General features: G+C 44.5%; 1 protein-coding gene across 2 annotated transcripts in view; it reads left to right on the top strand.

The window, feature by feature from the left end:
- SYT6 (synaptotagmin 6) overlaps positions 1-27,328 on the top strand; it is a 40,010-nt gene extending 12,682 nt beyond the window's left edge. Inside the window, exons 3-8 of one of the 2 annotated variants that reach the window (XM_049832124.1) lie at positions 8,858-9,194; positions 11,090-11,648; positions 17,387-17,507; positions 19,070-19,241; positions 19,891-20,041; positions 25,786-27,328. In XM_049832124.1, coding sequence (XP_049688081.1) covers positions 8,858-9,194; positions 11,090-11,648; positions 17,387-17,507; positions 19,070-19,241; positions 19,891-20,041; positions 25,786-25,857 — 1,412 coding nt within the window. In that variant the 3' untranslated portion in view covers positions 25,858-27,328. The remainder of the gene's footprint in view (positions 1-8,857; positions 9,195-11,089; positions 11,649-17,386; positions 17,508-19,069; positions 19,242-19,890; positions 20,042-25,785) is intronic. The other variant, XM_049832125.1, reaches the window with a different exon arrangement.
- The last annotated feature ends 362 nt before the right edge of the window (positions 27,329-27,690 follow it).

The following is a 27,690-nucleotide window of genomic DNA, read 5'->3' on the forward strand; positions in this document are numbered from 1 at the left end:
CTTACCAGGGTCGCAGGAGCATGCATGGTGCAGGAGCCTCGCTGGGTCTCTGCTGATATTTCGTACCATTGTGCTGTGCTGGACAGCTGAGAGGAAGAATCAGTGAATTTTTACTTACATTGCGAATAGACAAGAACACCCTGATTTGTTTGCTTCTGGATGGTTTGTGGTACCAAATATTTCTGTGACTTCATTTTCCTCTCCCACATACTCTAAGGATGCAGCACTGTCCTCAGCCAGGTGACGCTCCCTGTCCTCCTGCAAGGGAACCTGACAAGCAGCCAAGCTCCTGTTGGTCTGAGCAGGGTGTCAGGAGGTGCAGGCAGAGCCATAAGTGGCAGCTGACACTTGCTCCTGTTGCTTGGATCGCTCCCTGGATAGGAGCAGTTTGGAGGGTCTAAGAAAACGGACTCGTAACCCGTGGACCTGCAGGTGATTGATAGATATCCCCAGTGCTCTCCAGGTCTTGCTGCCTGACTTGCTGCTACATGGGGGCTGCTCTGCAACCCTTATCACCACCCACAGCATGAGATAACGTCTGAGGGACGACGGAAGCTCTGCTCAGTCCATAATTGTTTTCTTTTCTGACCTGGTCCTTCAACATCTGCTGAGAACTTGATGAAATATTTTCCTCTCACTAATGACCCACACCTCTGTGACCTTGTTTGAGCAGCAGTCCCTGCTGCAGTGCTTCACAACACATCCAGCTCCTGTGCTGCTGGGCTGATTGTGAAAAGCAAATTGACTGCAGTTAGACTTTGAAGTGACAGCTGCTAATGACTTGTCTAGCTTAAGAATATTTCAGGACATGTTCCTATAGTTCATAGCTGCCTAGAGAACACAACCAGTAAATCAAGAAGAGAAGTGTTGCTGAAGTTTCAAATGACAACCAAACGGCAGCGAGTAGGCCTGAAGACGTGACAATGAAGACATCAGCAGAGGACCGGCACGCTGGACATCATCCCAGCAAACAGAGGCAATTGGTGAGCAGGCTTGCAATGCTTCCCTCTTGCAGTCATGTTCTCTGCAGACCCCTGCGCCCACTTAGCTGTGGGCTCTGTTAAGTAGACCTGCTTGCTGATACAAGAACCGAAGCTGTGTTGGGTGACAGGGACAATCCGGTCTTTACTGTTTGCTTTGTTACCATTCCCACAGCCGTGGCATGCTTGGGGAGGGGATAAGGAGCTGGCAGGAACTACGCGCTGCTGCACTGCAGCTCACCTCTCATCCAGCACACATTTCATGATTTATAAGACAGCCAGTTTCCTTTTAAAAAATTCCTGTGCTCTGTTTGCTGCTGCACTCCATGGTGCCTTGCAGGATTTGTTCAGAGCTGTATTCCCGAAGGGGTAGTTCCCTTGCTCTGCTGTGGTTCATGTTTTGGTTTTGGCTGTGGTGCTGCTGGATGCTGTGCTGCTGCCTTGGTTTAACATTTGGTTTCTGTTCCATCCTGTCCCTGCTCCTTCCTCTGTAAAGCTTCAAAGCTGAACAGCATTGCTAAATAAACATGACTATAGCTAGGATTTAATGGCAACCTCTTTTCCCTCCGCTGTTGTCCTGTGCTCCCCTCTGCCCCTGCCTCAGGCATCCAAGATTCACCACAGTTTCTCGTGCCCAATTTCCATCCTCCAGCTAATCAGACATACATTGCTGATCTTTCTCAATTGAGACAAAATCAGTTCAGCGGTTGGTGGGTGCCTCACATGGTCTTTTTTAGCCCTAGAGCTGCCTGTCTTCTCCTCCAGCAGTAACTCTCGTAGTAATCCATCATTTGAATGCGTGATCTCTACAAAGCCCTACAGAAATAGAACAATATATTCTCACAAGCACTGTTGCGATAGAAAAATGTAGCAAAAATGGACAGAGAAGCCCGGAAATATCTCCTGATGTGGTATGGGCAATGGTCGATATATTACACTGGAAAACCAGTTGCCAGTACAAGCGAGGTTAAGGTACATCACCATCACACCCTACCTCTGGGCTCTGCCATCTCCTGTAACTCCTCTTCCAGGAGCATGTGCTGTGGCAAGACGTTACATGCTCCAAGCCACAGGTCAGAATAGCTGGGGGCTGTTTTTTCAGCTGAAAGAAACCTAGTGGGGAACAAACCAGCCAGAGCTCTCCCTGATGCTAAGATTTTCCACTGGCCACCAGAAAACTTACTCGTAAGAACCTCTCACAGGGAAGATGTCCATTTGCTCTCGGCAGGATCAGGTCAGTGGCTTTGTCTGGGTCTGTGCATGGTGACAGAGCTGTGGCACCAACTGTGCTGTGGCGGCAGTGCTGCCAGTGCCCAGCCTCAGCAGAAAGTCAGGTCACAGTGCCCTCGCTGCTTCGGTCAGGGGGCTGTGCTGAGGGAGCTCCAGGACCTGCAGAAATGCATCTGTCCTCTTGCAGGTGCCAAGGGGCCCCGGGAAGAGGACCGCTGGGTCAGTGGCACAGGTCCTGGTGGCTGGTGGCCACTGCAGCTGAGCTCCTCCAGCATGAGCCTGGCCCCATGCAGGGCTTCAGCCTGTAGCATTTAATTTTTTCAGCCCCTTTGAACTTCCAGTAGTGGTATTCAGACTTTGTTTAAATCCAACAGGTAGCTGGAATGACTAATAGATGCTGGAGTGCTGAGCGAGCCATCAAACGTATTTTGTTTTCTCTGTGGGGAGTGGGTGGAAGGAAAGCTAAATTACATCTTCAAGATATTAAATATAACTCTTCACATTAAACTCAGAGTTATCCATGAATCTCTTTAATGATAATGCAAGCTACTTCACAGTAATAAAAGTCAATGTTGCCATAATTAGACCAGTATTGTCTTGCAGTTAATAGACTGTTGTAATCATGGCTTTGTCATATTATTAATCGTTTTCTGTTTGGACTTTGCTAATTATCCCCCTTGGTAACTCAGTTTGGGTATTATGAAGTCATCAGGGACATAAAACTGAAAGGTAGTTCTGCCTTATTCTCTTAATTAGTTCCCATCCAAGATGAAACAAAATGGATGGTTGTACTGATGAGCTGCTTTCCAAGTGCATGGGTACTGGGGCAAGGGAGAGGCTGGACGAACCAAGAAATGACCCTCCTTTCCTAAATTTGCTTTTAGCTTTACAGTTTTAAATTGCTCCACTGTTCCTTTGTCCTGCCTTGGCCTGTGTCATCTTTTATTTGAAAGGCAGTAGAAAGTAGTGACCTTCTCAGAAGTTTTATAGTTTTGAGGCATTCTATGAGCTTTGTTGTAAGATTCAATAGCAAGGTTTTTAGATGTTACACAAAATAGTAAAAACACAAACCAAGAAGTCAAGTCAAAAGAGAAATGAGGTTGTTTGCTGGTAAAGTTGATAGGTTTCAGCCCGTCTCTTGTGTGCACTTGGCATCCCCATTGCTCACTGCCGGCTTCAGGTCTTTTCTGCAGTGAGATCTTTCTGTCAAAGAGCATTTCACTGCTTGAGTCCTCTGCCAAATATTCACGGTCATGAAACTTGTTTGTATTTAAATGCTTGAATACGATCTGGTCTCTCAGTCTGTGTCCCTTGCCACTGCCTTGGGGTGTCCCTGCATGTCCCCATTGTCGTGCTGGTCTTGCCACTGCTCCTGATGACTCTGGGAGCATGGTGCTACCCTGCTGTCCTTTACCATGGGAGAGGGACAGTCGTGGGCTGCACAGCTCCTGAGCATCACCCAGCCAGCTTCTCACTGCCCTCATCCTCGTTTTCTTCGCAGATACATAACTGCTTCTTCTGCAAGAAAACCAAAGTGCAGTGTTGTTTTTGTACCAAGTTGGTCTAAGCTGTTTATACTGTCTGTGAAGAATTTGATTCATTATTTTTCCCTTAAGCCAGGCTGCAGGGGTGGGAGATCAGCATCTCTGTTGACTCAATTTTGATGTTTCACAGTACCACCTACTGCATAAGTGGTGATAAATGATCATTTATCATTAGCCTCTCAGGTATGGCTTGCTTTCTCCTGTTCACTGAAGAAAAGTAGAGCAAAGACCATGATCCATGGGCCTTCCCATGGATGTGCTCATGTCTGTCCTGGCGGCAAGTGGCTTTCTGGTTTAGAAAGCTCTGTTTCTCTCTCCATCAGCTGCTCTCATGGGGAATCTGTGCCACAACTTATCAAAAGCTCATTCTTGGCTGAGAGGAGCCTTTCCCCAGTTCTCCCGGTGTGGAAATGCTTTTGCTGAATGTCTCTGCTTTGCAGTGAAGGACCAGGACTGCTGGTGCTGGCTGACTTCTGGGACATTGCTGTGGCATGTAATAGTGCATTGTGTCTGTAGGGATTGGGACAAAGTCTCAGGTCTCCAAGGAGTTCAGGTGCACACAAAAACGTAGCGGGGGGATCACAAATTCACTATTGCTCTTTTGCTTTACAATACCATGCTAAACCTCTGCCTCAAAAAGACCTTCGTAAGTGAGGCAGAGCATCCCTAAAGGAGCTGTCTCTGTTCCACCAGGTGAATAACAGCTTCGTGACTTATCCTAAGCATATCAGCTCATGCAGGTAAACGTTCCTGTCCATGTCCATGTCTTTCCTGCTGCTTGTTCTCCCCTCCCTCCTTGTTAGTCATGCGAGAGCTTCATCATTGCTGCTCTATAGCCAAAAGCAGTTTTCAGCTGAGAGTTCCTCTGGGAAGCAGCTCTTGCTCCCCCAGGGGAGTGAGACTGGAAAACAGCTGTGTTAATTTGTATTTTTCACCTCCTCCTTTTAAGCTTTATCTTTTCAATTACAAGTTGTAATAAAATCCATTTTCCAACATGGCAATTTCTCCCGTGTCTCTCAAGGGAGCTGGGCTAGTGTGAGGTACCAGCACTGAGTTAGATAAGACCAGGGTGAGGAATGGCTGAAGCCGCTCTGCACTTCTAGGGCCCTACTTACTTGATAATGAAGCAACAAATAACTCACTGTTATTTTTTAGAGGAGAATGGAATAGAAGCATAGTTCTTGTATTTTTTACTCAGATGGGATGTTTCTCAGAGCAACAACATGCCTCTGTCCCTTGCCAAGGACGGCGATGCCGCGAGCGGTTGGGGGGCTCCAGCGAGCTGGCTGCAGCACGGGAAACATTCGGTAAAGCAGAAGCTGAACTATTCCTGTGCTGGTCTGCGTTAGACAGAGCCCTTCCTTACTGCTGGATGCAGACACATCCTTCTTTACCCTCCACTTAGGAAGCTTTGGCTCCAAAGGTTGCACAGGGTGGGAGAATGCAAACAAATGAGCTAATCTTTCCCCTGGGCTGAGGTGTCCTTTTGGTCTGTTCTGTCTTTGGAGAAGTCTTTGGGGGAACAGGCCTTACCTCCATCCATGCCAGGAATATCCAAGCAACCTCTAGCCCTCGGGTATTTTCTGTTAGATGAGGAATTACCTTGTTTTTACAGTTTTGTGTAACATTGTTTTTGGACATTTAAAGCATTTTGAGTACTAGGTATTTTTTTAAAAGTAACTGGTATTTTCAAATTCATAAGAGAAAGCTCATTAAATCAATTAAGGTCGACTCTGTCCAACTGATATTTAAGTTTAATAAGTCACGAAAAAGTCTTAGGGAATTCAATGTCATCTTCAGACAAACCAATATTCTTCCCAGGCAGATGCTTTAAAAATGTCTGTAAAATCCTGATCCCTTCTACTTGTGTTTTATTTGAGCTGGCAGAGGAAAGAGTAGGAGGTCATGCATAAAAGTATCTGAATCCTGTCAAATACATTATGAATGCCAGCTCAGCAAGAAGTGACATGAACTAAGATCTTTCTCAAGCTGGCAACAGGTTTTCAGAAGGGATAACTGATTATTTCTGATGTTTTTCCACTAATAACTCTAGTGTGCAAGCAGAGTCATGCATGCTGTATAACTTCTTTGAATGGACAGAAGTATCTTAACTGAAACTTTTCTGTCACGTAACGACTCCCAGCAGTGATAGATTCTGCATTGCAACTATTTCCTTTGTAACAACATAGACATATTTGCAAGAAGTCCAGGTTCTTAAGTTTTCTTATGAAACTATTTGACACTGAGTTTCCTGGGCAAAATTCCAAGACATAAAGTATAGGAAAGTGGTACCTCTGAACTCTCTGCTTTGGTGAGAATACATTTAGCCAAATCTCTAAGGAAGCTCCACTGCTTACTTGTACAATCCTATTTATTATTGAATAAGATGGGACCTATTTATTCACCCCAGTAGTGATCTGTATTTCCACCTTGGAGCTACAGCAGAAAATAAATAGTGCAGTCTGACCTGTATGGGGAGCTGGTGAGGGAGAGGAAAAGTTGCAAAAACTTCTGGATGGCATTTATTCTTTCCATCTGCACCTACTGGCAGGTTCCAGCCCTTCATTTTGAGTCAAAGCAGCTGTGGGCAGTCAGGAATTTTTGCCTCAAGCTGTTAGTGGATTTGCTAAGCTACGTAATTTTGTGGAAAACCAATGCATCTCCTCTGGGATATCAGAAACAACAGATGGTTTCCCAGGTGTTCAGCAGAACTGCCTTGTTTCAGTGTAGATGTCGCATTTTGTGTCTGATGCTTCCTTGAGATTTCACTTATAAGAACTGATGCAAAAATCCTAAATATATAGTAGCTGTTGTATTCTCGGGTAGCATGTTAGCAAAGTTTGATGATATAAATGGGTTCCTGAACACTTTGCTGTTATATAGTTCATAAATGGTGGTTGTTTTTGTTGGTTTTTTTTTGTTGTTTTTAAAATAATTTTTAAATTCAGCTGTTTTGTCAAGATAAAATTTAGTCTTTCCTCATATTTCATAGATTCTCTCAGCCTTAAACATTAAATGTCTTATTACAGCTGTACAAAACTAAACTATGTGAGCAAAGGAACCAGAAGGTCTTCTTATGGCTTCTATTTAAGGTAAAGCATATGTCAGGGATCACGTTTATAGTAGCTGTGATGAAGCACAGATGTGAGTTTTCCAGTTTATGTCCTAAGAGCTAAACTGCCTGGTAAGGACAGAGTTTGTGGGAGATGATTGTTTTAAATGCAGTTTTTGAGTGAGTCTAGAATTTCTTAGAGCTCATGGAGGTGAGAAGGTGTTCGCCTTAAGTACATTTACAGATGATTCAGAGCGGTGCTGTCAGCTCACATGGACAAAACTGAAATACTCACGCCTGCAGCCGTGAACCTTGGCCTTAACCAGCTGGGACAGAGGACCGCTCTGTGCCACTCTGCCCAGGGAGGCTGTGCAGACCCGGCAGAGGAGGACCAGACCCAGGTCCCTTCCTTGGGGTGCTGCCGCCGACGGCCGTGTCCCGCTGCGTGGTGCGAGCTGTCGGCCGCTGCGGCAGGGCCGCCATCCCACGCCTCCCACCCGGCACGGGCTCAGCTCCGGGGGAGCAGGGGGCTCAGCCCCGGTTTGGGAACCAGCCCCGTGCTGCAGGAGAAGAGCAGCCACGTCCTGCTGAGCCTCTTCCACACATGACACACTTGCTTTCTAGCAGCTACACCCACTCCTGCCTCCTGTCAGTTAATTTTACGAGAGGCTTGTTGTACTTGCTAAGAGTCATTTTAGTTGTGACTACTTACACAATTCAGAAATACACAGGGCACCAGCCCTGTTCCACAGGTCTCAGGCGAATTAAGTAGCTGCTGTCTGTTTCATGTGGCGCCGCAAAACATTTATGGTCCAAGCATACACATAAATAGAGGCAAGTAAGAGGCGATGGTTATTCTGTATAAACTTTTGGAGCGTTTGATTATTTTTTTTTTTCGCTTGTATTTCTGTCCTATCTTGCACTTAGGTAATTTAAGGAGTATGGCTTTACTGGTGACTACAAATAACACAGCAGGCAATCAAGTAATTTTCTGTGAACTCATAGCAATCTGTGACTGACTGAATCGTCCATAGTCCTGTCACTGCAGACTTAACTCCAGAGCAAAACCTGTTTTCATCTTCAGGGACCGGTATTCTTTGTGATTTTGAACTGTTGGAATTTTGGCTTGGGTGGGAATCTGGGAATTAAGACACTGTAAGAAAAGAACTAAAAATAGCCAATGTTTTCACTGTTTGAGGTGCTGTGAATAATTTCACAGCCTAGATAATCTATCTATCTATCTATCTATCTATTTGTCTTCCTTTTTTCCTGATTCTTCAGCCGTAGGTGTGGAAGCTGTTTCCTCTCCAGAAAAAATAGAAATGCTGAAACACATAGCGTATGAGGTAAAAGTGACTCAGAGTCAGAGAACATATACAGCTTCTGTGCTATTCAGGATAAGGAAGAATGTGTAGTACTTGCTGTACAGCCTCCTTCTATGTTTGGTTTCACTGCATCAGCAGCTTGTAATTTTTTATTTTTTTTTAATTGTGTTGGTATTTACTTTTTATTCCCGGTGGGCACATCTGGACAAGATGCGAGCATTGATAGTGCAACAACAATCTGCTTTCAGGATCATGGTAGATGATAGATTTTTTAAATATAGTGTCTGAACACCTGTGGTAAAAAAAAGGCTGTTTCTGCCAGTACAGCACTGGAGCTTGTTTCTATCATGCAGTTCTGCAAATCTTCTCGCTTTCAGACTCAGCAGTTTGCCAATACCACAAAACAAACCAAGGATGATATTTTATGGCCAGTCTAAGCATCGTGGTATAAAACTTCATAGCTCTGGCCACCTGGAGACACCCATTTCTCCCCAGATGTGTCTGGGGCAGGAGGCGGTCCCGAATCTCTCAGGCGATGCTCACTTGGGTTAGACTCTTGCTTGCAGAAGCTGCTAAGAGCTCTCCATTAGTCAGGATATAAGTCAGTTTGGACCATTTCTTCCCTTTACTTACAGCTTTCTCACCATCCTTCTTTTCTTTCCCTTTCTTTTCTCCTTTCCTATTCCTCCCCTCTCCCTGTCGCTGTTGTCTTCTCTCCCTCTGTAGAGCTCTCCGTCAGCCTCCTTGCAGTGATAGTTATTGTGTGTGGACTGGCCCTGGTGGCAGTTTTTCTGTTTCTCTTTTGGAAGCTGTGCTGGGTTCCCTGGAGGAACAAGGCCATTTCTTCTAACCTGGCCGTCTTGCAGAGCGAGGCAGGCTGCAATAAGGAGAACATGGCAGACAAGCTCAAGGACACGGGTGCCATAAGTTTCCTGGAGGCAGCGGTGAAGATCAGCCACACATCACCAGACATCCCTGCAGAGGTCCAGATGTCCATGAAAGACCACATAATGCGACGCACGCGGATCCAGAGGCAAACAACGGAGCCTGCGTCTTCCACCAGGTGAGCGGGAGGCAGTGCTCTGCAGGGATGCTGCGCCTTGGGGCGGCTGGCAGAGCGGGAGAAGTGTTTAATGGAGCCTGAGGTTCAGATACCTTCAGGGAGGCTAAAGAAAGCACTCTCACTTACATGCTGGATTACTTTCCAAAGATTGGTCATTAACCAGTTAATGTGTTAAGACTAGCTTACCGTGGGCCCTTTTAAAAAAATCAAGGATTCAAGCCCTATTACTGTGACTTGACCTCATTGTGTCAAGCCGTCAGTATGCTTTGGCCACTTTAATTTTGCTCCAACATGAGAGGCAGGCTGAAGTATCAATGATGGTATGCTGTCAGACAGAATTAGACCCTTTTGCTCTCTCTTGTTGTTGTGGCTCCTAGCAGAAACAATTAGATAAGCAGAATTGACATATCGCTCACTGCTCAAGCTTAGAACCAGCTGTGCTCAGTGCTTGTGCTCAGTGCGTGTCTCTGTCTCAGCTAGGGACAGAGATGTCAACATCATACTCAGTAAATCAGGATAAGGCTGTATGAACCTTGGGACATCTTCTCGGCAAGAATACTGAGAAATACGGTACTCTAACTTGACACAGAAGGCTGTGAAACTGGGACAGGAAAAGGTGATCGCAGGGTCCTGGCTGTGCCCCAGCACTTCTGCTTGCTTTGTTGGCCATGCCCGTGATGTGTACAAGAGTGCAACTGCGAAAACAGACATTGGTCAGAAAATTGGCTGCAGTATTGCAGAATTAATAAGGCACCGATCAGAGCCTTCTGTCTGAAGAAGCTGGAGTTAAAATCAACATGGTGTCACCTGCAACTGTGCCACATACTCTTTTATTTAACTGCACTGCTTTTTGGATTGCCTCTCTGTCATGCACGCACTTAATCTGTTTTTATTACACCTTTCCAATGGAGGAGAAAACAAAAGCTCAGACTGTCTGAATTAGGACAATGTGGGACTTGGTTGTATGTGGGAAGGTTTCAAACCCACTTTCTCAAGCGAAAGAGCCCAGCATGAACCACAGGCAGGCAGCCAGACCTGGGGACGCTGGGGAACGATCTCAGCAGTTTGGGATCTCTGACTCACAGCCCAGCCTAGCCCAGGCCAAAATGCCTTTGAGGAACCTGCCAAGGAGAAGTGAGATGTCTGAGCACCAAAAGCTAATGCTCTGGCTGTACAAGTGCTTCGTATGGTTAAATAACTCCATATACTGCTCTTGTAAACACCAGATAATCTAAAATGATGCCGTGAGTCCACAGAAAGCTTTTATGCTTTGCTTGGGTAAAGCTTTGCTTACATACAGTTTCCCTTGTGCTGAAGGGGAGCTCAAGGCAAGAGACAGCTTCCAGATGAGGCTGTGCATTCCTCCCTGTCAAGAATTATCTATTGGTTTCTGATGAGAGTCTGTTGGAGAAGTTTGGAAGCAGCAATACCCAGAATAAAACCTACCTTCCTGAGCTGGTTGTGGTTCTCTTGTTTTAAAAGTTTTTTTTTTGCCTGGGGGAAACTTAGTGTCAGTATCTTGGAAGTGTAAGGACTGAGGGTGGGAATAGGTCTCCAAGCTGGGCTGTCTATGGCTTGGTTAAGGAGTTGTTGGGTCTCATATACTTAGCTATGGGCTGTTACTTGTGTAACAGGTGAAAAAATGCAGCTTGCTGCAAATACTCTGAAAGTTAGGAAAATTGCTGGATCAGTTCCTTTGACCACTGGAGGTGTTCCCTTCAGTGTTCATTCAGTGTTCATTTCCATAACATATGTGGTTTCTGTGCAGAGGTCAGGAGCACCTATTGCACTCGTTCTTGTGCTATCCTTGCTTTTGTAGCTTTAGTAGTCCAGGGGAGAAAAAGGAGAGAAATCTCCTTGTGAAACCATGCAGCTGTCATGTCTTCCTTCTGCAGGCACATCTCCTTCAAAAGGCACCTTCCTCGGCAAATGCACGTATCCAGTGTGGACTACGGCATGGATCCACCAGCTGTGGCTGAGCAGCCAACCAGCATTGGTCGCATTAAGCCTGAACTCTATAAGCAAAAATCTGTTGACTCTGAGGACCCCAAGAAAGAGGCAGCAAAAACCTGTGGGAAAATTAACTTCGCTCTCAAGTATGACTATGAGAATGAGACACTGACCGTCCGAATTCTCAGGGCTTTTGACTTGCCAGCCAAAGACTTCTGCGGCAGCTCAGATCCCTATGTGAAGATCTACCTCCTGCCTGACAGAAAGCGCAAGTTCCAGACACGAGTCCACAGGAAGACTCTGAATCCCACCTTTGATGAGTCCTTCCACTTCCCTGTGCCCCATGAGGAGCTGGCAAGCAGGAAGCTCCACCTGAGCGTCTTTGACTTTGACAGGTTCTCCAGACATGACATGATAGGAGAAGTTATCTTAGAGAACCTGTTTGAGGCCTCAGACCTTTCCCGGGAGACTTCCATCTGGAAGGACATTCAGTACGCAACGACGGTGAGTATCTGATTTGGAGGGTCATCCCTGCCCAGGGAGCGTTTGCAGTGCGGTGATGCAGCATGGCAGTGGTACCTGTGTGTGTGGCGGACAGGTACCAAGTGTGTGGTGAGCAGCTCCAGGGCAGAATGGGTTGGGAATCTCCAAAAAGGGCTGGACTGCCTAAAGGGGAAAGTCCTGCACAACTGCCAGCTGATGGGTTTATTGCCTCCCTGCAGATGGTACTGTTAGCCCTGGGGACCTACAGCCATCGCACGCGGGGGTGGTGAAGGCTGTTGTACTCAGAAGCCTGTTGGCTTTACCAGAATCCCAGTTTACTGGAATTTCATCCCCTTACTTAGTGACTTGCTGTTATCTCACCCACAGCGAGTCTCACTGATAACAGGTTTGCCAAAAAACAACTGAGGGGTTCAGTATGTTCCTTGTCTGGCCTCCCATTGACAAGTGAAGGGCCTCAGGTTCTGGTTGTCTGCCACGTGCACATGATAACAGTAAGAAATATCTCTGGAGGGCCACTACCAACCCACCGGAGGTACTGGGCTTTACTGTACTGAGAGTGTTGTCTGATGCATTGCTGGCAACTCTTCCAGAGCTTGATGTGGGTCTTTCAGTAGTTCTGTTGAATTCCCTTTGAAAGTGAAGCCAAGCATCAGAGAAGGAAATGTCCCAGCCACTTTCAGTGTTGCAAGGAGCTGGCAAGAGAAGCCACCTTCTCACATTGATCGCTGAGTGCAGAAGCAATGACATTAACCTCTACATAATGCTGTCTGCTCCTCCACTGTCCTCCCGGGATGACCTGGCTGGTTCTGAGGGCAAACAAATGATTGAACTGCTTTACATTTGGACACCAAGTCAGTCATCGTCTTTGTCATTTCATGTTGTTATTTCTGAAACTGGGATATGAGATGTCCTCACCCCTGTGGCTGAAAGCATGGGCCCTGTCAAATTTTTCCTAGTGATTGGCATAACCCTGTGACTTGCAAAAATATGTCCTGCAGCTTCCTTCGTAGCTCATCTCATACCTTTGCTCTGCTGCTTTCTGTGTTGGGGAATGAACTGTCCAAATAATAGAAATATTTATTGCATTGTGGTCAGCAGTATCAAAAGATGTTTGCTTTTTAACTCTCTGCAGCTTTTTTCTCAGTACCATGTTCCTCACTAGTTGTACCCCTTGGTCACTACTGTTAGTGCTTGTTCTTTCATTGTAGTGTCTTCATAACTTTCTAAAAGAGCTGTGAGGTCTGACGTGCATGTGCAGCTCTGCTGTTGCTGCTGTTGTGCTGAAGCTGGGACTTGGTGGGGCAGGGCCCGGGCACTGCGGGGAATATGGTGTGCGAGCAGCGTGTTAGCCCTGGTGGGTAGCTCTCAGGCTAGCAGCTGCCCTGGCAGGGCACCGAGAGCAGCCATCGTGCTTCTGTGGCAGTACAGCTTTTGCCATGCCCGTCTAGGGGCACCGAGATCTATGTGATGCCTTCCAGGTACCCCAGGGCATTGCTGGGAGCAGTGTTGCCTTTTGAGCATCTTGCCTGCAAGCAGGGTGGGAGGAAGGCACAGGATCAACCACAAGGAAAGTCAATAGTATTAGTTAGCAGGGTGTTTACAGCTCTTGGCTTTCACTCCACAAATAGCCGTGTCTGTTATGATTAATGGGTGGTTATGAAAGGAAAAATGCTGGCGAAGAGGCAAGAAGGCATCAGGCACATCTGTTCGCCTGGCAAAAGGTTGCTAGGAGAGGAACAAGGTGCATCACACGTGCGGATGCCTCTTGGAGGCATCTACCCGTTTGCATCTGCTCTGCCTCTGAGACTCAGCTTTCTCTCAGTCCGGCCAGGCTGGCTGTGATGTGCCATGGTGTTGAGTCCTGGGGTGAAGTCACTTGTGTGGTGGCAGGGAGTTTCTCTTTCCTTGCCTTAGGATCAGCATATAAAGAGTGTGGTAAGCCTGAAGAATCTGGGGGGGAAAAGACCTGTGGGCAGGAGTGAAACTGGGAAGGGGTAACACTTGGTCTGTCTAGAGGAAAAGCACAAAACCCACGAAGCTGCAGGAGAAGGTTATGGAGTTTCTGACCTGTGTATGTTCTGTGTTTTGCTGGGATGGTTTTGCAAGAAATAGTGGATGTTTTCCTAGCTAAGTAAACTAATTTAATGGGGAAAAAAATCCCACAAAAACACGGGGAGAGACACCAACAGAAGCGTTGTTGAGGGAAAAGCCTCCAAAGAAGGTGTGAGAGGAGCAGAGCCAGCATCATGCCCAAGATGCATTGTGTAGCAGTCTTCCAGAGCTGCCACAGAAACATTGAGTGCCACATTTGGCTCTGTCCCCTCATTCTCTCTGTGCCATTCTGAGGTAATGGGCCAATATTGGTACATCTTAGCCAGTTGTAACACACCCAAGGACATTTCTGTTTAATCAAAAATGAGAAGGGTAAATACAGTTTTCATAATACCCAAGGAAAGCTCTGACTAATAATACATTAGATCAATCATGTGAGTAAGAAGATAGGAAAGTACTTAAGCAATGATATAAGCTATTCAAATAGCTAGCACTCAACTATTCAATTAATGATTGTACAGCTCGTGAATCAGTGAAACATTTTTGGTTTCAAGTCTGCAAAGGTTATTGATTCAGAGCTTCCATTATTTCCTAAGAGTTACTGATATGAATTTTGGAAATTTCCCAATGTCTATAATCTGCAAGAAAATAATGTACCCACAGGACATGTTTTACTCTCCTGTATTTATGGTTGCAAAGAAAAATCTCTTGACCTAATACAATGAGGTCAAAGAACAATTTGTGTTAGTTTTATACCCTGAACAGGTCCTCTCAGTGCAAGGAGAAGAATAGAAGGTGAGATGAAGCCCAGAGGGTGCTCTCACCATCTCATATAGGGCTGCTTTTTTCTGACATCTGTGTCCAAGGTTTGCTGCCCTTGTCCCTCCCAAACCAGCACAGACCAAAGAACGTATGAAAGACCAGACCCAGCCCAGTGTGTTGTCTGGATGCCAATTGCTGTTGCACTGTGCAGTGGACACAACGTCCAGTGCAGCCAGCACACAGTGAGATTCAAGTGCTCATTTCTTTGGGAATAGAGCAACCATTTCAAATCATAATTTCAGAATATTTATTTTAAATTCTTTTCTATTGACAGTAAAGTCTATAGCTAAGACTGGTAGATGCAGTTTCTGTTTGGAGCTGGAGACACTTAAGTGAAAATGTATAATCCCAGTCCTCAAGCTTAGTTCTGATGCAGTGGCAGTGTTTGCAGCAGGTTCCAGACACTTGTTGCGAAGTGCCTCCTCAGTGCACAGTTATTTATTCAGGCTCTTTGTTATGTAAAGTAATTAATCTTAAAAGAGGAACCATATCTGTAAAAGTAACAAGAAGTGTCATGTTTTAAAAAGCAAATTGTAATTTCCAGCACACGATTTTTGAGTGGTCATTTTAAGACACTGTAAATGAATGGGGCTCCATAAAATACTGAGCTCCTTGTCCTCTGAGAATTGGCCACATTGGAGTCAGGCAGCAAGAACTGCAGCTCAGCTCAGCTCTCAGGGTGCGGGTGACACCAGAGGTAAAACTCCCAAACGTTTTGGAGTGCTCAGTGGTTTTGTTCATTGCTGCTCTATCTCCAAGACAGCAGCCTGACTCCAGTGCACCCATTATATTCAAGGTGCCGTAGCTGAAATACAATCAAAAGTTAGAAGCTGCAGGGGCTCTAAAAGCTCTTTCATGTGTGATGAAAATGATCCTGGTACCTTAATAAGGTACCATTAGTAATTTCTTGTGAAGCAAGAAATATAGCTCCCGGTAGACATGTCAAGAGGTACTAAAGATAGAGGAATAATAACTTAGTAAATGTTTCCACATACTTCATTACTGGTCACTGACTATGAGGCTGTGACTCAAGACCATTTTGTCACATCGGAAGGAAAGCTGTTTAGGATGCCATTGGTTCATCAAGGTGAGCAAGAGATCAGAGCGGGAACTTTGAGTGAGTGAGAGTATTAAACTCTTATTTACCAACAAATAGCACCTTCTGAGACAGCATTTATTCGGATGCTTACAGGTCTAGCCATACATTGTTCTGTCCAGAAAACATTTGGCTGCCACTGTTTCTTTTGTACACTCTATGCTTAAGAAGATTTTCAATTTATTTGCTAGTCAAGTGAAGTCTTGTCAAGAATCAACACTTTTATATAATGTTCATTAGTATTCTGCACGTCTAAGTGGAATAAATATCTAATCTTTGCCTTACCAGAGAACGAAAAGGAAATAATTTGGCAAAAACCTGATCCATCAACAAGATCTATTCTCCTAACACTTAGCAAAGCTTTAAGTGCCTAATGCATTTACTTGTCTTTCTAGTTCCATCACTCTACTAGTAACAGCTACAGTTTCTATTCAGCAGCTCATTATATCCCATTGTAATGAATCAAACACTCTGTTTCCAAAAATAATTGGGTTGTTTGCTCTACAGATGTGGGATCTGTATGTACAAAATAAGATGATTTTTTTTTTTTAAATCCATTTTTGGAAGGTGTTTGGAAATCTTTCTGCTGACTTCAGATGATAATGCTTTCTAGTTTAAATAATACTTTGGGTTTGTGGGGGTTTTTTTCCCTGAATTCCCATGAGCAAGGCAATGATGGAATGCGCTTTTAGGAGGTTTACTAGATAAGGCTGCATGTACAAGAGGTGCTAAGAGTGATGTGTAAAAGTTATTTTATGGGGCACTAAAAGAGTAAATTGTATTGGCCTGTCTGTAATCCAGAAACTACGAAATGTTTCTGAGTGCCATCTGCTGGTTAATTCACTATTTATATACATACATGTACATGCCTCATACTGTGTTTGCTAGCTCTTTGAAGGCATCTCAAAGGGGTTGGTGGTCCAAATGATAGTAAGCATGTCACAATCTAAAAGCTTAATTGCCACTAAATGGGGCCCTTCATGGTTCTCTGCTGTTTTAAAGCTATGACCCCCTGGTCTGTAACTACCTAGTAATTCATGTTCAACTCCAGAGAAAATCACTGTGTAACTCAGAGAGGTCTGCATTCTCTGCTGAAACGTTAGGCACCAACAAAGCCCACAAACCTCTATTACTGAACTGAAGGCACTGGGTGTACTAGAAAGTCACTCGTTGACTTTGTTGCAGTGTACAACCAGAGAACATGGCACCGCTGCATGTTAAGGTCTCACCTTTCTGTGGTCTTGCTCTGTGTTTGTATTACATCCCTCCATTTGAGGAAATAGATGTTAGTGTCACACACTTGGCACTAGAAGATATATACTGTACATTCAAGCAAAACTTGATACTAATATGATAACTAATATGATTTCCTTAATGGCCTTCATGTGGTGTTAGATATCACTTCACCTCTGCATAAGCAATGAAGCAGAAAAAGAGGAGTGCATTAGCTGTAATGTTGCAATAGGAAGCACATACTCCACTACAGCAGTGGAAGATTATCCTTAACTATGATTTGAAGCTGTAACATTTGGACACACATTTTTTTCCTGTTCCCTATATTCATTTTTAGCCAAATAATGTTGGCATACACTGGAAGCACCGCTATATAATAAAGTGTCATTCATTTGACAACCACAGAATAAAGAAAAGCCTGTTTCAGTGTGCGTGCTGCATGAATCCTGCATGAAACATTGTTGGTGGAGGGTGGAGGCAGCCTAGCTGGTTCTTGCAATGTTTCCAATATAATGTGTTCTCTGTTTTATTAAAGGAAAGCGTGGACCTGGGAGAGATCATGTTTTCCCTTTGTTATTTGCCAACTGCAGGTCGCCTCACCTTAACAGTCATTAAATGCAGGAATCTCAAAGCTATGGATATCACTGGTTACTCAGGTAGGTCCTCAATGGCTGAGGACCCCACTGCATCCACACTTCTTCTTCCTCCCTGAAGGTGGCCTCAGTGGAGAGCGGGCATAGGTCTCTTGATGCCAAGGATATATCATCATGGAAACACCTGGCAAAGCTTTGTCCATGTTTTAAGTACAAACAAAATTTTAAAAGTAGAATTATCTTTTAAACCTATTCCCAAGGGTATGAATCCAGGGAAGGTGATTATATATGTGCATATACTAGTCAAGGAGACTGCCAGCAGTTTCCCATCCCCACTGAAGGGTTTGCAGGGTCAAAGCTCTGATCCATCTCTTGGGTTGGACACTGCAGATCTGTTGCAGATACTGACCCTAGCAGTTTTATGTGAGTAGGGCATTTTTGATCAGATAACCCCCTGCAGCCAGAATCAATCATTTCACTCCAAGATTAGGAAAGGATCGTGGGTCACCTGGGATTTACCCAGGTGAATGTGCATTCCTCTGTACGGTGGCCAGTACTCAAAACAAGAGGATCAAAGTCACCTGAAGACTGTATGCGTTCACAGTTCCAGAGAGCTGGCTTGCGCATTCAGCATGCACAAATTCTGGATTTCAACATAAAAAGCAGTTTCTTTTCCCGAGATCAACAGCACAGTATTTGAATTTCATTGGTGACTTGTATAAAAGGCAGTAACAATACAGTAAAAGATCTTCACAGAAAATATTTCTACTCAGTTGGAGCTTGATGCTGTATGAAATGTCTGAGAACTGAGACTTCAGATGAAGCCAGCTCAGTTTTTCTGTAATAATACATTGCACATTTACTGTTACTTGAAAATGCATTGAAATCGCCTGGGCAGCCATTACAGCAAACAGTAGCTATTTGTAACTTGAGGGCATTCTGCCATGATCAGCCAGTGGAAAGCACGTGAAACAGAGCTGCCCTAATACCTTTTCTTTCTGCTGCTATCTGACGTTGGGAAAACAGGTTTTAAAATTCCCCTACTCACTGTAACTCTGCTCCAAATTGTTAGCAGTTGGATAGTTTTGGTAGCTGTGCAGGAAAGGATCCATGTAAAATAGCCCCCTCTGCCTGTTTTGATTGTCAAAATGCTGCATTACAGTTTGCTCTGGTAGGCAAATTTTGAAAAAGTTACAGTTTTGCTTCAGAGAAAGCACTAGGTTTGCTGTCTGTGGCCATGCAATTAATGTAAGCTAGAATGCCTGAGTGCCCAGTGCCCATTATCATCTTCTGATGAATATTGGCTCTTGGTTTGAGATGGGGCCTTCTTACACTTGCAAACCCTTATCATGGAAAAACTGATGGAAACGACTGATTTTTCCCTCCAAGAAGTCTGTGGTGCTGGTTCTCCAGTGCCTGAACCTCATGTCAGCACTCACACCAGTATGAGAAATGGTGGATTCAACCGGTACACAGATATCCCTTTTTCTAAAAGTAGATTTGAGAAGTGCCTTTGGCTCATGGTAACTTACAGCCCATCCTTTGATAATGCTGTTTCTATATTGTGATGGTAACAAAATAAACTTCCATAAACAGAAGGCCTTTTGCTATCTCTTCCTCTCCAGATCCATATGTCAAAGTGTCTTTGCTCTGTGATGGGCGGAGACTGAAAAAGAAGAAAACCACCATAAAGAAAAACACACTTAATCCCACTTACAATGAAGCAATAATCTTTGACATTCCCCCAGAAAACATGGATCAAGTCAGTCTGCTTATCTCCGTCATGGATTACGATCGGTAGGTGGAGGCTCTGAAGAGCAGGAGGGGAAAATACCCCATTGGGTGCAGGTTTTCCTGCTCAATAGCCCTTTTCCTTAGTATCAGGGCCTTGATTGCACAGCTCTGGGGCATCAATCTGCCTCTAGTGATTTATTGTTAAAGTGTCATTGATAATTATGGTTATAGAAAATTACCTGTTAGAATAGTTAGTATGGTAAAGCTGGTCCTTTGCTTTATGACATTCTCCTGAGTACTGTGTTCTCCTTTGCTATTTGCTTGTCCTGCAAATCATCATCCCATTTTAGAAGGCAAATGATCTCACTCTAAGCAGCAATTGGTGCATGGATTATCCATTACTGTACTTGTAGTTATTCTTGGTGTACACCACCATGTCACACATCCTTCCAGATTCTGTAGCTGGACTGATCTACAGTTCAAATCTTTTTAAAGTTGTTATAATTATTTCTGGTGACGGCAGTGCCTCACTGTGCTGGGGGCTGCATGTGCTGACAGTAGCAGACAAGACCTGACTGTCATCGTGCAGATATGACAGCCCATGTTCACTAGCACTGTGCCTTGTGGCACTATGGTAACTTGATGTCAGAAGTCTTGGTTAGACAGTGTATGGGCAGTCTGAGTGAGATGTTGCTTTTCTGCTGTTTTTCAGAGTGGGTCACAACGAGATTATTGGGGTTTGCCGTGTGGGGGTCAATGCTGAAGGACTGGGCAGAGACCACTGGAATGAGATGCTGGCATACCCACGCAAGCCCATTGCACACTGGCATCCATTAGTGGAGGTAAAGAAGTCTTTCAAAGAGGTGTGTGGCATTATTCTTTCCTTTTAATGAATGCACTGTGCATGAGTGAGCTGGTTCAAGGCTTTCAGAGAGCTTCTACTCTCACTTGGGATTTTCTGACAAGAGCTAAGGGAATTTTCTCACTAGAAGTGAACTCTAGAAAACAAGCACTTCTGTATTGTCTTGAAATAGCTCCTTGAGCTTGCAAGCAAAAACGAAAGTGACTGTATTTACAGATGTGACTGTTACTGTATTGGTTTTTTATTTTCTTTTTCTTTTTTCTTTTTTTTTTTTTTTTTAAATTAGAGATTGAGAGCAGTAAGGAAAGAGAATGCTGTTCTGATTGCAGAACAAATTGTCCAGGGATATCGCCTATTTCAAGTTTCAATTTTTTCATCCTAAAAGATTTTTCTGCTGACTCATCTCCAAGCCTTTGAGGGAGAATAAATAGAACAAATGTAATTGCTCTAAGCATCTCCAGAGAAAGAGATTCACTTGATGGAGCCCCAGATGATAAAATAGGGCTGAAATGCCTGGGTACCATTTTGACCATCTCTAGCATTTTTTTCCTCCTTGCACTCCATTTTCTCATGCTCCTATAGAGCTCTTTTTGGGTTTTGCCTGATTTAGGTCATAAATTCTGGAGGAGAGAGATGTGGAAAATGGCACGCATGCTGTTGACACTGCAGGTATGAAAAGAAAGCCAGCATTTGTGGCCAGTGATAGTATAATAAAGGCAATAAAACCTCCTACTGTATCTGGGGCTAAGGAGGCATTTTCCCTCAAAGCCACAGACTACATAACAACAAGCATCTTATTTTCCCCTTGAAATTTAGATACTGAGGCCTACTGGAATGCAGGTACTAGGCTTGGTCATCATTCACAGTAGTCTGAATTAGGATGCATCAAACCCCATGTTTCTTTGAAATCTGCTCTTTCCTTTAACAAGAATGCAGTTTGTGCTCCATGCTCTCTAACCCAGCTCATATTCATCAGGCTGGTTTCTGAAATTCAGACGTGCCCATCCCGGAGGCAGGTCTGCTTCTTCTGCAGGTTTCTTTCTTTCTCCAAGCATTTGTAAGCAGCCGCCATGTGAGGTGATGCCAGCCACCCAAGCAGAGCTCTGCAATGGTTTTCATTACTGCTGCGTCCCTTGGTAGGCATTTCTCTACTGTAGATGAAATGTGGCCGTAGGACCCTGTCCAGAGCAAGGGTTTATCAGAGGAATATCGTCGCTTCCTGGATCCAGGTTGATTATACCCAGTGGGAGAACCTGGCAATTAATATTTTAGTTTAAGTCACAGTGGTAATACATATACCAGATAATGGAAATCTGAAAATTCACACTCGCGTGTATGAGGTATTTTGTGATCTCATTATGCACCACTGTAAATCGGGAGTAACCACCCAGGTCAGCTGTGCAGAACTGGTGTAAATCAAAACAGCATTAAACTGATGTGCAATTTGTGTATAATGGTAGTATTGCCTTCAGGTGGTAAGCAGTAAGTACCAGGCTTTCATTAGCATTTCCATGCTACAATACTGGCATTGTGCACGTGAGCCATAGCTGTTTGGGCAGGCAACATATGCCACCTCACGCTGCCGCAGAGAGCTGGGGATCAGCGACCGCTGAGTTTCAGCATAAATGCTTAGCGATCTATCATTTGTTCAGTTAGCTCAATGTCTGTATCATCCGTAGCACCTCACAGCATGACACCAGCTGCCGTGTCTGACCCAGGGGCAGGAGTTCCTTCTCCAGTTTGTAATTTACATGACTTTACTATGCTATTTCTCAGATGCAGGTGGGAGTTTGAAAGAAAGACTCCTGTAAAGTTTTTCATAATCTCCTATTGATTAAAAAAAAAGACATAATTATTGTGACAAAACTCAGAGAAACAAAGGAAGGCATGTAAGATGACTCACCTTCTAAAATATACTTTGAAAACCACTGCTGAGCCCCCAAGACTTTGGAAAAAAACCTGAGTGAATCATTTCACCCCCTAGTGCACAGGTCAGGAGCTCTGCTTAAAAGAAAAAAAAAAGCAGCCTCTGATCATCTGTTCTGGTATTTCTGCCACAAGCTGGTGCACATAGCCAGCAAATAAATGGTCCCTGTATTTATTTGCCCTTCTAAGTTTTAGCACTGCTGTCTGCAAATCCCTAGTGCAGCTTAAAAAAACCCCAACAAACAAACAGCAGAGGCACAGGCTCCTGGAGAGAAATTAATGGGAAATGGTATTTGTTGGTTACAAGTAATTGCATCATCTTTTCCATATGTGCTTGTGCATTTTTTAAAAGCAGCTTGGGCTTTGTATCCTGTATCATCAGCTCCGGGTCCCCATGCACATTGAGGCTGTCCCGGGCTCTGTCAGTCCACCCTGTGGGCTTGCCAGCTCCCCGGTCCATCTGCCCTTGAATGCAGGTGCTGGGGGAGAAGCTGCTGACCCCCCACCCCTTTTCCACCCTTGTATCTTCGTGGGGGTGAGCTCAGGCTGTGCTGGCGTCCCGAGCGGTCATCTTCATCTTCACCTTCACCTTCAAGAGTGTTGGCATCTGGGCACCAGCAAATGGAGCATTTGCTTTCCAGGTGATCCTCATGCTCTTCTGTTTGCTCTAGCGATTAGTAACAGCCTCCGCTCTACTTCAGTGTCTTTCCTGGTTGAGTGCTTGATCTTAAACTGAAAGCAAGAAAGTTAGGATTAAATTGTCTTTTTGAATGTATAAATTGAGCAGTGGATGACTGGAGCTGTTAACCCGGGAGCACAGAGCTGCCCCCGTGCCTGCTGCCATCGCCCCCGTGCTGCTCTGCAGCTGGATGTCCTGGCCCCCTCCGCTCACCACGCAGCTCAGGACTGCAGATGGGTGAAGAAAAGGGTGGGGAATCTGGAATTTCCTTCTACACGCATACTGCCCTGCCTGGTATGCTTGAAAAAACTCTGGCCAAAAAAAGGGCCTTATGCCATATTTTGAGTACAGCTTAGAATTACAAGTTCTGGTGAAGTTACCAGGAAAACCGTCACCAGACATGTGTTGCACCAGGAGGATGGACTGGCCTCGGCCCCTCGCTCCCCGCCACAGTGGTGTGGGATGGACAGACAGTCGGATGGCTGGATGCTGCTGCCCTTGGGGTACCGGCCTCCTCCTCCGTTGTGGGTATGGTTCCTTACCCGTCCAACACGAGGACCCTGGGAAGCATCAGGCTTGTTCCACCAGCCGCCGTGCTGTGCTAACACAGCCCAAAAACCTAATTTCTGGGTTGGCAGCGAGACTCAAGCCCTTTCTCCGTGAGCCTGTGTTGCTCGCTCTTCTCTTTTGCGGCTGGAGCCTTTAGGGAAACTTGCTTCTGTTACACTTCATGTCTTTGGTTGCTCCATATTTATCAACAGTGAGTAGCAAACTGTAACGATTGCACTTCTTTTATGACCATCATCATTAAAAAGAGAAAATGTGCAAATGAATCCTTAATTACAGGCTTCTAAGTACTATCCTCCTCATACTGCCGTTTAGAAGGAGAGTTTGTGAGCAGAAGATGAGAATCCCACTTGCTGTTGCATTTTGAAGTTATGCTGACAATAAACTCTTGTCCTCAGCACAAACCTGTTCCCATTTTTCAGACCTGAGGTCCTGCTGGCACCTGCTGCCGTGGCCTCGGCCTCCTAGGTGTGCTTCAGCCATCCCACCCATTGTCATTTCTTCTGCATTTCTCAATACATCCATCAGCCTTGTTAACTGACGTGTCTATAAAAAGAAATATAAAATTACAGTGCGTCTTTCCAGGCTTTGAAGGGGACTTCTGAAAATTGGAAATTTCTCTGTTCGCTATGAAAGACAAACTCTGTCTGATATTGTAGAGTAGCATCATCAGTGCAATGCAAAATGAGTCTTTGATGTTGCCAAGTACCTCTGACATTCAGCATGAGGAGCATTTATTTGTTTAAAACATTTCTCCAGATAAAAACTGATAACTCTGCTGAGAGCTAAGTCATGCCCATAATGAAGAACAACCATTTATCTTTAAAGATATGCAAAACCAGCCTCTTCCAGACTCTTGGGCATGTTTGACTTTCATTGAACTGTTCCTAGCTTCTGACTATTAATTACACAATGGATGGTTCACCTTTTTGGATTAAAGGAAGGAAAAATATCTGCAGGTACCTCATGGCATACCGGTTACTTGAACCTACTCTTGGAAGAGTTTTTGTCACATTTTTGGGGTAGCAAACATTGTCACTGTAACTGCAGGTAGAACAATGCAAGGAACATGTTGAGGACTCTGCCAAAAGCCCATTTCTATTGTAATTTCTGCTTACATGCTGTTTTATTGGTAATTCTCCTGGGAGGCTGTATCCATGTTTTCAATTCCTCAGGGATTTTAGCAAATACATGTGACATGAGAAACATAGAAGAAACTGTTTTCTTACCTGAAGGTAGCCTGTTTGGAAGGAGAAGCTTCCCAGCTTCTTCATTCATCAATTTCTCACTCAGCTCCGATTAAATATAGCCTGTATAATGCAGACCTGTGCGCGGTGAGTTACTTTACACTGACTGGTCGCTTTGGGAAGGAAATTGGCCGAATTCTTGACCCTATCTCTGCCCCTATATTGTAACCATCAAAACGCACACTTGTGAAGCGAATTATAAAACCAGCCTCTGCCAGCTGGCTGCAAATGAACGTGAACGTGCTCTGTGTGGTGCATGGGCAGACCGGACCCCGAAGGGGCCAGCGCTGATGAGCAGCCGTCCCATGGACAGCAGACCCGGTGGCATGTCACGGACCGTCACCGAGGGGGAAATGCAGAACGATGCACGCCGGGAGCCGTCAGGAATCACGGCCGCCCCAGCCCCATTGTTACTGCTGACACTGACGGCATCTGCAAACGGTTGTCTGGCTTGTGCAGCCGTCCTGTGAGCGCCGTGCAGCTGTCCTGTTCTCCCATTTTCAGTTGGGCTTCATTTGAAATGCCTTTGCCAAGGCAAGGGTGAAGTTCGATTTGCCAAATGAGTTTTCACCCATGGAAGTGAAATTCATACAGGCTAGAGCATTAATATTAGCCAGCAAAGTGGTTTTGCTTATGTAGGAGTGGAAGGAATTGATCCATGGGGAGAACAAAGCAGTGGAAATACTATGCCTCCTGTTGTCTCTGGGAGATGTCTATCATTTGTCATTTGAATTTAATAAAACAAGATGGTAAGATGGGCAAGTACTCAAAAGCTTCAGGAGTAATGGTTTTGAATTACAATAATAGCCCCCAAGGCAGAGGAGTAATAATTTATGATCCCGTAAGTATGACAAAAAGATATTTGCTACATCTACTGACTCTCTGATCTGATTTTCACTTTGAGAAATGTCTCTGGCACTCTGGACATAGCTTCTGTGGAGTAAAATTACTAGACTGGAAAGACTCAAGTAATTTTGCCATTAAGCAGTATTTCTAAAACAAAAAGGCAACAGCACTAAACCAGGAAACAACAGAAAGCGAAACTCAGAGCAAACTTTGTCTTCATAGCACACACAGATACTGTTTATTTTTCCTTTTTTTTGTGAGCAGTCCTCACGCTTGCGAATTGATTTACAAAGCAATAAAGTAAATTGTTCAGTAATTCTTCCTGAGTGGTTAAACACAGGCATGCAGTAATTTGAAACATGCTGTAGAGCAAATGAGAATACTGCAGAACAGGAGACAGGCAACAAGGTAAAGGAGTGGGAAGAAGTTCAAATAATCTCTCCCGTTTGCTTAGACTTGCTTTCTTTTTTCTCTCACCAGTGGCAAGGCCGGGCAGCAAGCTTTGACAGCCAGGGTTCCTGTCCCTCACCTAAACCACCACCCACACCATGATACAGAACACAGCGAGTAAAATGGGACTAAACCAAGTTATTTTTGCACTTGGCCTACAGTCTCAGTAATTTGTTGCTGAGTGGCAGTGGCAGCAGCGAGACTTTCCAGTCTAGTTGTTCCTGTGTAAGTAAAGGCAGAAACCCGTTTTGTGGTCAAATATGTCTTTGTCTAATATGTCTCCCAAGGTGATGTTTTTTTTGTGGCTTTTACTGTATGGATCTGTTTCCAGAGGAAGAAGGTGGACTGAGACATGAGGTGGAAGTTTGGTCTGTAAAATAACATGTAAAATAGTTTTTAGTGTGCACAAAGACTGGAAAAGTGCAAAGATGCTCTGAGAGTCTGCAGACAGCACAGGTGGCCAGGAGAGGGGACATCTGGACCGGCCCTGCTGCACTGCCTGTGCCCGCTTGGAAGAGCAGCAGCGAAAGGCGAGAGAGACTTCTTCTGACCCGCGAGCAGGTCTTTACTCTTGTGGTCAGCCCAAACCCGGTGGCGTGTTCACAGGTTTCCTGTTCATGTAGAGGTGTTCATGAGCTGTTAGAAGTTTGTGCAGTGTGTATCCCCAAATCCTTCTGTCATATATAAAAAATGCTGTTGATTCCTCAGGGGGGAAAAACCTTTTTTTTTTTTTTTTTTTCCCCTTGTATTTGAAGTCTCCCTAGAGCTACTTGCATGAACAGTTTCTTAAGACCCCTTCATAGCTGCCACTCATTCTCCCCGTACATCACCACGTTATCTGGAGTGGAGTGCAGAGAACTGCATTGCCACAGGTGGGGTTCCAGACATAAAGGGGGAAAGATGTTACAGAAATAGGTGAACATCCTTGCATGAACATTAGATCTTTATTTCTGATATCATCCTAATATTAAAGGGTGAACAAAAGGGTAAAGGGAAATGCAGAAACACAACCAGTACTCAAAAAAGCTTCCAAATCTTTTTCTTGAACTATCAGCACTTCCTTAATGAAAAAAGTTTCAAAGGCCCAATCCCCAGAGGAAGATCAAGTTTTGAAAAAATGAAACTTCGCTGCTTTCTTGGCTGCAGAAGCCAAAAATGAAGTTATAACATCCCAAACACTAGCTTTGCAAATGCAGTTAAATTAGCCCATCTTTATCAGATACCTGCGGATATGGGACACTTTCTTATCGTGGATTTTTCTCTGAGTTAACAAGTACATTAGTGCTGTTTGTTCCACTGTAATTAAATTAACTAAGTGCAAATATTTTGGTTTTGAGTTAAAACAAAATTTGCTAGCAAGGCAGCCATTTCTCCTCACATCAGGTTAGCAGAACTGTATACATCAGCCACAACCTTCAGGTCAACTTCAGTTTCCATTTTCCTAAATGTCACAGCATGAGCCTTCACTGAACATCATGACTAGCAGAGAAGGGTATTTGTTTGCATTGTTTTTCTGGTTAAGATGAAACCTTTGTTCAGTGAAGGACAAATGCATAATTTCTCATCACACCTTGTGTCTTAATTCTCTTTATGTGCCACATGCTATAGAAGAAGAAACTCAATAAAATTATTTTATTTGTATGTCTTGCCTTGTCTGGTGAAATACTTCCTCTTGTGAAAGCAGTAATTGTGTGTTATGTGATTTTAGATGGTTACAGTAATCACAGCGGATGCTATAAAATGTGATAATAACAGACCCTCACGTGGTATGAGGCACTGCAAGGGCAGACTGCGTGATTTGAAGCAGACACTCCTTAGGTCATAAACTCTGCAGTTCTTGGTTGTCCTGGGACAATCAACACAGATCCCCTGGGGAACTGCTGAGCACTAGTCACAGAAGAAAAAATAATATTTCAAGCACTTACAGTTCATTGA

Source organism: Accipiter gentilis, chromosome 29 (assembly GCF_929443795.1).
Source record: "Accipiter gentilis chromosome 29, bAccGen1.1, whole genome shotgun sequence".
In the NCBI taxonomy this organism is placed as follows: domain Eukaryota; kingdom Metazoa; phylum Chordata; class Aves; order Accipitriformes; family Accipitridae; genus Astur; species Astur gentilis.